General features: G+C 62.4%; 5 protein-coding genes across 5 annotated transcripts; all 5 read right to left on the reverse strand.

The window, feature by feature from the left end:
• Positions 1–279: 279 nt before the first annotated feature.
• Positions 280–549, reverse strand: ACA1_001510 (uncharacterized protein; the record flags this gene model as incomplete). Its single annotated transcript, XM_004334224.1, has 1 exon — positions 280–549. The coding sequence occupies one exon, from the start codon at positions 547–549 to the stop codon at positions 280–282; it is 270 nt and encodes an 89-aa protein (XP_004334272.1).
• Positions 550–785: 236 nt separating this feature from the next.
• ACA1_001520 (ATP:cob(I)alamin adenosyltransferase) lies at positions 786–1949 on the reverse strand (the record flags this gene model as incomplete). The annotated part of the gene is made up of 6 exons (XM_004334225.1): positions 786–903; positions 1009–1133; positions 1222–1319; positions 1413–1543; positions 1654–1747; positions 1874–1949. The coding sequence occupies 6 exons, from the start codon at positions 1947–1949 to the stop codon at positions 786–788; spliced, it is 642 nt and encodes a 213-aa protein (XP_004334273.1).
• A 126-nt stretch (positions 1950–2075) lies between these two features.
• ACA1_001530 (FAD linked oxidase) lies at positions 2076–5332 on the reverse strand (the record flags this gene model as incomplete). The annotated part of the gene is made up of 6 exons (XM_004334226.1): positions 2076–2828; positions 2977–3452; positions 3473–3506; positions 3532–4761; positions 4934–5077; positions 5102–5332. The coding sequence occupies 6 exons, from the start codon at positions 5330–5332 to the stop codon at positions 2076–2078; spliced, it is 2868 nt and encodes a 955-aa protein (XP_004334274.1).
• A 41-nt stretch (positions 5333–5373) lies between these two features.
• ACA1_001540 (FAD binding domain containing protein) lies at positions 5374–7432 on the reverse strand (the record flags this gene model as incomplete). The annotated part of the gene is made up of 4 exons (XM_004334227.1): positions 5374–6564; positions 6628–6924; positions 7030–7274; positions 7372–7432. The coding sequence occupies 4 exons, from the start codon at positions 7430–7432 to the stop codon at positions 5374–5376; spliced, it is 1794 nt and encodes a 597-aa protein (XP_004334275.1).
• Positions 7433–7702: 270 nt separating this feature from the next.
• Positions 7703–8134, reverse strand: ACA1_001550 (Dgalactarate dehydratase/Altronate hydrolase-like protein; the record flags this gene model as incomplete). The annotated part of the gene is made up of 2 exons (XM_004334228.1): positions 7703–8013; positions 8095–8134. 2 exons carry the CDS (start codon positions 8132–8134, stop codon positions 7703–7705), a joined length of 351 nt encoding a protein of 116 aa, XP_004334276.1.
• Between the last annotated feature and the right edge of the window lie 19 nt (positions 8135–8153).

Below are 8153 nucleotides of genomic sequence, written 5' to 3' on the forward strand. Positions count from 1 at the left end.
CAGGGGAGGGGAAGAGGGGCGCACCTCGAAAAGTGGCTCTAGAGTCGTAAGCAGTGTGGTTGAGTCGGCGTTTAGCGCCGCCCTACGGTGTGCAGGCCTGCCGAAAGCGCCCACCCAGGTGGAAAGCGCTTTATTTGCCTCAGCGTATGATCTCCAGCCGGACTCGTTCGATCCCAAGGAGGACAAACTTCGTGTTCCGCTCTCTCCTTTGGTCAAGGGGGTGGCCACTGATCGAATCGCGTCTAAGAGGTTAGCTACTCGATGCCACAACCACACCATTCAGATGGTGTACAACGTACCCTTGATCTCATCGATGGTGGCGCGAACTTGGACAGAGAGCGTGGGACCCGTCGGGAGGTCGATGAGGGGACGGAGACCGGTTTTTCCTTCTTCCACGATGTAAACTGTTTTGGCCGCAGCATCAACGACTTCTTTCAGGATCGCCTTGGTCAATTGATCAACCGACTCGACTTCGAGATCCAACAGAACCGAATGGGGCGTTTCATCGACGTGGACAAAGATTATCTTGTACTTGCGTGCCGTCTCCATTTGCTGCCGCGTAAAAAAGTGGGCCAGGGCCAAACGTTTTGTTCAGCTGAAATTTTTGGAACAGCTCGCTGACTGCAACGCCGCGCGCGCGAGTTGAACTTGGGCAGCGTGATGTCGTCGTAGCGAGCGCTCGCAGCAACAGGGCCTTGAGGTCGCGGCACTTCCAGGAAGGGAGCGTTGTAAGTCACCTTAGGTGATTTTATGTTCACCGGTGTGCTCTTACAGGCAGCTTCACTTTACTCGTTTGCTTGGACAGGTCGAACCTTCTTGCCTTCACCCTTTTTGTAGGTAGTCTCCTCCCTGCCATCCTTCATTGCGGCGCACCTTGCCGCGGCAAAGAGAAAATCGCTCAACCTGTGGCGTACACGCACACGCCACCACCACACACGTCCGTCACAACAGCACACAAGGAATGAGTAAAAATAGGCGGAGATGCATGTGAGTGGTCGACATCCTTACCGGTTGAGATAACAAGCGACCGACGAGTCCGTCGTTCGGAGATGAACCAGCGTCACGACTCGCCGCTCCGCACTCCGGCACACCGATCGGGCTACGTGCAAGTGTGCGCTGCTCATGCCGCCAGACTGCACGCAACACAGCCCAAAAAATAGGAGAGAGCGAGGATGATGCCACTGCTGCGGAAGGTGGGCCGAGCCGAAAGGGCGTGCGTACGGGCAGAATGAACCTGGTGAGCTTGGGGAGCTGCCCGTCGAGCAGGTCGATCCACTCTTCGAGGGCTTCTGTGTACTCCATACCAAAGGCCATTTTGGCTGCCAAGAAAGTCGAGACCCCCCCCCCGAAAGAGTGAGACTCACTTACGGTGGTGCTGCTGGAAAGATCGGGAGGGATGACACGCCGCGCACCCTTTTGCGGCTCAGTAGCCGAAGTCTCTGGAGTTGCCACGGCAGAGCCAACGTCCATCAGCCGGGCCTGTATCTCTTCGATGTAGACGTGCAGGCCGTTGTCCGCCAGCTTGCAGTACTCGCTTGCTACCCTGCGTGCATGAGTGCGCGTGCGTGTCATCGGCACCGCTCGAGTCATGAGGGTAGGGGGGAGCACGTGTGCTGTCTGTCAGCACGCCGCCGGTGAAAAGAAGTCCTATACCCTAGGTGCGAGTTGAGCTCGTCGATGGTGCCGAGTGCTTCAAAGATGGCATCGTCCTTGGCTCGTCGCTCTCCGGTGTACAGACTCGACTCACCTGATGAGCCACCACCGTAAGAGATCTCGTTTGGCATGGTATCACAAATCTTGATCTTAATTTTAAAATTCGTTTCCAAATCGTTCGTGAACCACCCGGGTCCACCACCATGCACTGTAGGAGTACCTTTATCGCCCGTCCGTGTGTAGAGCGCACTCTTCTTCCTCGTCGCCGGAGAAGCTGTGCTGCCGGCTTCTTCCATTATGTTGTCCGTGCACGCACGTAGAAAGAAACGACAGTCTAATTAATATTTATTTTGTCTATTTTCCCTGCTGGCGCCACGTCGTGGCCCAGTGGGAAGCACGGGAAACAAACGACGCCATCATCATCAGGCGTAGAAGTCGTAGACCTGCTCGACGGAGACCCCAAGCTGGGCGCACACCTGGAAGAGGCGAACGACGGCGAGCGTGGCGACGCGCAGGGAGACGCACAGGCGTGGGCGCGAAGACGCGGACGAGCCGTCGACCGGGAAGCGGTAGGTGAACATGACCGCGCACCCGGTGATCGCCCCCAGCTTGGCCTGGAGCGCCGCCTCGTCCTCGTCCGTCTCGGCACTGCTGGCCGGCAGGAGGACCTTCACCTGGACGACGCGCTGGTTGGAGATCTCCAGCACCTGGCTCTGCGGCAGCTTGCTGGCGATCTTGCGGAGGATCTCGGTGAGCGGCTTGAAGGTGGGCACGGTGAGAATGTAGAGCCCCTCGCCCTCGGCCACCTGCTGGGCCGAAATGCGCTTGTCGATCTTGCGCCACGCGATGGGCTGCGACGATGAAGCGGCCGCCGGCGGGGTGAGAAGGACCACCTGCTCGACCATGAGCTCCGGCGTGTACTCCTCGCCGCCGATCGACTTGACCGGCAGCGCGAGGAGCTGCAGCTGGAGGAACAGGCCGAACATGACCACGCCCGGTATGAGGTCGGTCAGGAAGGCGTTGCTGAACAGAGCCTTGACCAGTCCGTGCTCGGACCGCACGATGCCCACCTCCTTGAGCAGAACCTCGAAGTAGAGCTTGATGAACGGCATGAACGGGAAGCGGTACCACGGCGTGTGGTTCATGCTCTCACCGAAGATCTGCACCATCTCGACCTGGCCAACAACCCCCAAAGCGACGTGAGCTCCATGATGACAACAAACTCAGATGCGTGCGTGCGTGCGTGCGTGCGTGCGTGCGTGCGTGCGTGCGTGCGTGCGTGCGTGCGTGCGTGCGTGCGTGCGTGCGCTAAAGGTAAAGTACCTGCATCCACTCGGGGAGCTTGAACCAGGTGAAATGGCCGTCGTTTCGGTGGAGCGGCTTGACCCAGCCGGACTCGGAAAGCTGGAGGAGCAACTCGTCGACCTTGCGCTGGTAGGTGGGGTCGGTCTCCAGCACCGGCCGGTACCGGATCTTCAGCTCAGAGACGTTGAGCGTGACCGCCTTGCGGAGCCGGTCCAAGCCTAGAAGAGGCACCACCTCCCGCTGCTTCTGGAGCTTAGACGATGACAGGTCGGCCAGCCGCAGGGTGTTGTTCTTGAGCCGGCGGGCGATGATCGCGGTCACGTCGGTGGGCCTGGCCGTGATGCTCGTGTAGCCGAAGGTGGCCGACACGACCTCGGCCACGTTATGAACATCGACGAAGTGGCCCTCCTCCATGACAGCGTCGTTGGTAGGGGGCTCCGTGAACGGGCGGAGAGCCTCGAGTAGCGGATTCGCCGATTCCTCGTCCTCCGCACCTGCGAGCGCCTCGCACTGCGTCGCCTTGCGCCGCTTTTGGGCGAGATCCCAGGCCTTGTAGACGCCGTCGATGCCGACCAGCCTCAACTGGAAGACCAGCGCGCGGGTGAGGTAGACCAGCGGCGAGCCGAGCACAGCTGACAGGGCGCGAGCCCATACTGCGGCGCTGTCGGTGCCGCGCAGGCTCTCCTTGGCCCCGGCCGCCGCGATGATGGCGTGGAGGGGTGGAGGCGCTACCCGGCGCTTGGTGATCTCGTCCAGCGCGGTTGAGAGCTCTTTCCAGGCCTGGAGGTCCAGGTATTTCACTGCCCCCTCGCCGATGGGCAGGAACCGGTCCTCGGTCTTGGCATGTGGTGATTCGACACCACTGGTGGCGGCCTCGTACTCCTTGGCCGACGCGGAGGCGGCAAGGAAGGAGCGAATGGCGCGCTGGGCCAGCGGTGGCACCTCGATATCGTCGAGCACGCTCTGCTCAAGGAGTCCAGGCAGGGCGCGCGTGAGGGTGGTGAGCTTCTGTGTCACGTCGACGGACGTGAAGCCGCGCGTGGAGATGCTGGCAGGAGCTGACTCGCTGAGCTCCTTGTTGTCGTCCGCCGCCGCCGCCGGTCCAGCAGCAAAGGCGACCTGGAGGTCGTGCAGGATGGCGGCTGCGACCATCTCCATGGGCGAGGCGGTTCCTAGCGCAACCCGCTTGTTGAGGGCCGGCACGATGAGAAACAGCTCGGGAGGGAGGAAGTTGAGGGCCGCGTCGTCGCCGCTGTCGGAGGACTCGATGAAGGGGCGGAAGCGCTCCAGCCACGTGGCGACCTCGGCCGTGAGACGGTCGATGGCCTGCTTGATGACGTGGGACGCGCCCGGCGAGGTGGTGGTGCCCACGTAGGCTAGCAGTGTGCTGGCCAGCGAGGGCAGGTTAGTGATGAGACCCTCGATCGTCGTGCGCAGGACGTCGAGCGCGGTGGCAGGGATCTGCTTGAACAGGTTGGCCAGCACCGGTACGAACGGGGGCGGAGCCGGTAGCTGAAGCTCGGAGAGCTCAGGCAGGTCGTCTCGCGGGCCGTAGTGGGTGAAGGGCGGCTTGTAAAAGCACATCATCTCGTCGACGGTCGGGTCGTCGGCCTGCACCTCGTACACCATGGTGTCCACCAGGCCAGCCGCTTCGATGATCTCGCGCCACGCCAGCACCGAGCGGAACGCACGCACTTCGTTGCGTTCGTCGTGCAGGGAGACCCCGGTGACCGCGTTGAACACGCTGTGGGCCAAGTCGAGCATCGGGATCAGGTCGAGCTCGCTCGTGGGCGCCTGTCCCTTCTGTTCCAGTGTGGAATATACACCAGCCATACAAGAGAAGAGAGGATTAGACTAATTTTTGAACTTACGATTAATGGGAGAGGGAAGGGGCTGGTACGCTGGGAGGTGTGACAGGTCGGGCGTTGTGCTCGCGGACGATGAAGAGGCCGCCTGGGCGCAGAATACGACGCACCTCGCCCAGGAACTTCATGATGTCGGTCTGCGGAAGGTGATGAAGGCCCTGGTTCATGGTGACGAGGTCGGCCGACTCGTCCGGGATCGCCCAGCCCGGCGTGGTCACGTCCTGGTAGTCCACAAGCACGAAGTGGCCGAGGGGCTCCACGCTCCCGCGCTCGAGCACGACAGGGATCTCCGAGCTCTCGGGCCGCACGTCGTGCACGACCCACACCTGGCCGCGCATGCCAAGCGCCTCGCGCAGAGGCAGCACCATCTTGCCGTTGTCGCCGATGCTCACGTAGTCGTGCAACTGGCCGATCTTGCCCAGTCGCGACATGATGGAGACCGTCTCTCGGGCAATCTCGTCCTTCTGCTCCCGCAGTTGCTTCAGCTGGCGCCACGTCTTCTTCAGCATGTTGACCGGACCCGCGTTTTCCCTGGTTCCAAACCGCACAGTCAGAGCCGCCCGCCCGTCAGGCCCAAACTAGTTTGAGAGGAGATTGTGAGTAGCAGGTGCGGTGCGTACGTGGCGAGGGCAGCCTGCAGGTGGGCGTAGACGTCGAGGTCGGTGACGTTGTCGGGCTCCCACACGGCCTGGGAGATGAGCCGGAAGAGGGTGCTGGGGTCTTCGATGTTGAATACGTGTACGAGGAACTCCTCCAAGAACTGGCGCCGCAACAGGGCGTTGTGGAAGAGGCGCCGGTACGAGTCCGTGCGGCGCTCGCTCACCAGGGGCATCTCGAACGACGCGTCGACTTTGCCTGCCGACGTCAGCAGCGAGGAGGCGGCAGCGCGGGAAGCCGACTTGGAGCTGAGGATGAGCTGGCGGTAGGCGTCGGAGGCGTAGGCCGAGCCGTACTTGCGAAGCCACAGGGAGGAGAAGAGGCAGCCCGGGTCATACTTTTCCTTACGCTCGAGGAAGCTGAGCAGCGTGTCGCGCCCGTAGGCCTGCTCCAGCTGCTCGAACGAGTAGTGGTGGCGGTAGGGCAGGTAGAAGGTGCCGCGCACGCTGAGCGTGACCTCGGTGAGCTCCTCGTGGAACCGCCGGAGCGCCTCATCGGCCTCGGCCGTGCGGCGGATGCGGTAGTAGAGGACGAACGCGTAGACGCCCTCGGGGCTGCGGGAGTAGGCCAGCGCGGTCTCGGTATCGTGGTGCACGAAGCGGATGGTGGTGTTGAGGAGGCTCACGAGCGAGTGCTGCGCGATGCGGCGGTAGATAGGCTTAGCCTGCTCGACCCACCGCAGAAACGACTTCTGTGGCACGAAGTACTCCTGTAGGATGAAGGTGTCATCGATGTGGAGCAGGGGCGAATAGAGGCGCGCGAGCGGCACCGCGCTCTCGTACATGAGCGCGTTGCGTTCGTTGGTCTGGCTCCAGTCGAAGGCGGTGCCTAGCGTGCGCTCAACGGTGAACCGCAGCTCCTGGAGCGTGGGCGCCAGCCACTTGTAGATGAGTCGCGAGCTGAGCGACATCTCGCGCGGCTTGAGATCGAGCGGCGACACGGTCTGCACCGGCGAGGCCCGCCGGAACACGTAGAGCTCGATGTGCTCCAGGTTGGTGATGTCCAGCCGGGCCATCTTGATGTCGACGTCGCCGCCCTTGTCCGGATCGGCGGCGAGCAGGCTCCGGTAGACGCGCCCAAAGTCCTTCGGGGCCACACGCAGGAGGTCGAGCTCGAGGTGGAGGTTGGGGTTGACCCGCAGCATGACCTCGGTGATGATGCCGAACAGGCCGTAGCCGCCGATGGCCAGCGAGAACAGCTCCCGCGCGTCGTCGGCCTCGGCCGTGCGGCTGCACACCACCTCGCGCGCGTCGGCAGTAATGAGGGTAAAGCTAACGATCGACTCAGCCAGGCAGTGGTCGGTGGTGATGCCGTGCGCGTTGACGCTCACCGTACCGCCCACGGAGAAGCTCGAGTAGCTCTGCATCGTGCGCGGCGAGAGGCCAAACTGGTTGAGGTAGTGGATGAGATCGGTCCAGTGGGCTCCCGTGCCCGCGGAGACGAGCTCCGTGGCCGGATCATAGGCCAGGCGGTCGAAGTGGCGCATGTCCAGCACGAAGCCGCCGGGCGCGATGGTGTGGCCGCCCATCGAATGCTGTGTCCCGCGCACCGACACCTGCCGGCCCTCTGCCGCGGCGCAGCGCAGGATGGCCTTGATGTCGGCCGGCGTGCGAACCTCGAACACGCGCTCGACGTCGGTGGCGTTGAGCCGCGAGACATCGTCCACCTGCGGCGAGGCGTGAGGCGGTGCCGTTGGGTCGGGCCAGGTGGCCTCCGAGTACTGCCGCTTGGGCTTCTTGGCCGCTACCGCCGGCGACGACGGTGGCGATGTCGACAGCGACGGGGAGGAGGGGGCTGCAAGCAGAAAAAGAAAGAAAGCACGCACATGTTAAGCTCAACAACAACAACAACAAAACCAAAAGCCAAAATGGACCCCGGGGGGGGGGGGCACCAGAGGACAAGTCCTGCCTGCTGCTACTTCTGCTGCTGCTGCTGCTGCTGCTGCTGAACATGGCTTAAAGGCGCTGCGGTGAGTGCCTTCGACGGCTTCTAGTCGACTTTTGTGCTTCTAACCTGTGGCGGCCTCGGCTCCAAAACTCGCTCTCTCTACAACTTTGTCCTCTCCCGCGGCAACAACACCGTCCGCGCGAGACCCTCTTTTAGGCGAAGTAGGGCCTGCGACGTTTGATTTCCCGTTGGCTATTTTTTTCTCTTCACCAAAGCCGCAGACGTGGCGGGTGACCCGTGGGCTAATACCTATTTTGTGTGGACAACATTGACGATCAGAGGGACACTCCCAGATCACCACGAGTGAGTTGAAAGTCCACGTTGCCCTGCAGGAAGAGCTTGGGCGTGTAGGCACGCGAGGCGCCGGCAGCCATCAGGCCCAGCAGCTGTTGGGCGTGCTCCGCCACGCTCGCGCCGGCCTCCAGGCACAGATCGAAGTCGGCACGGTGGCCCACCCCATCCGCCTCTGCGGAGGGGTTCTCGACGTAGGTCACCTGAAGGAGCGGCACCAGCGGGTTGACCTGCTGAGGGCGGCTCGTTGCGGGCACGAACGCCACCAACAACTCTACGCCGGTTGCACCCAGTCCTGTGGCGGCACACCCAGCTCCCATAAAAGTCACCGTTAGCGCCGCTTACTGTTTGTGGGAGTCTAGAGGGTTGCATGCACCAGTGACTGTTTCCACCCAGTGGGCCGTCGAGTTCTGCATAACGTGAAAATGGCCAGGC

Source organism: Acanthamoeba castellanii (assembly GCF_000313135.1).
Source record: "Acanthamoeba castellanii str. Neff unplaced genomic scaffold scf7180000082863, whole genome shotgun sequence".
Classification (NCBI taxonomy): Eukaryota; Discosea; order Longamoebia; family Acanthamoebidae; genus Acanthamoeba; species Acanthamoeba castellanii.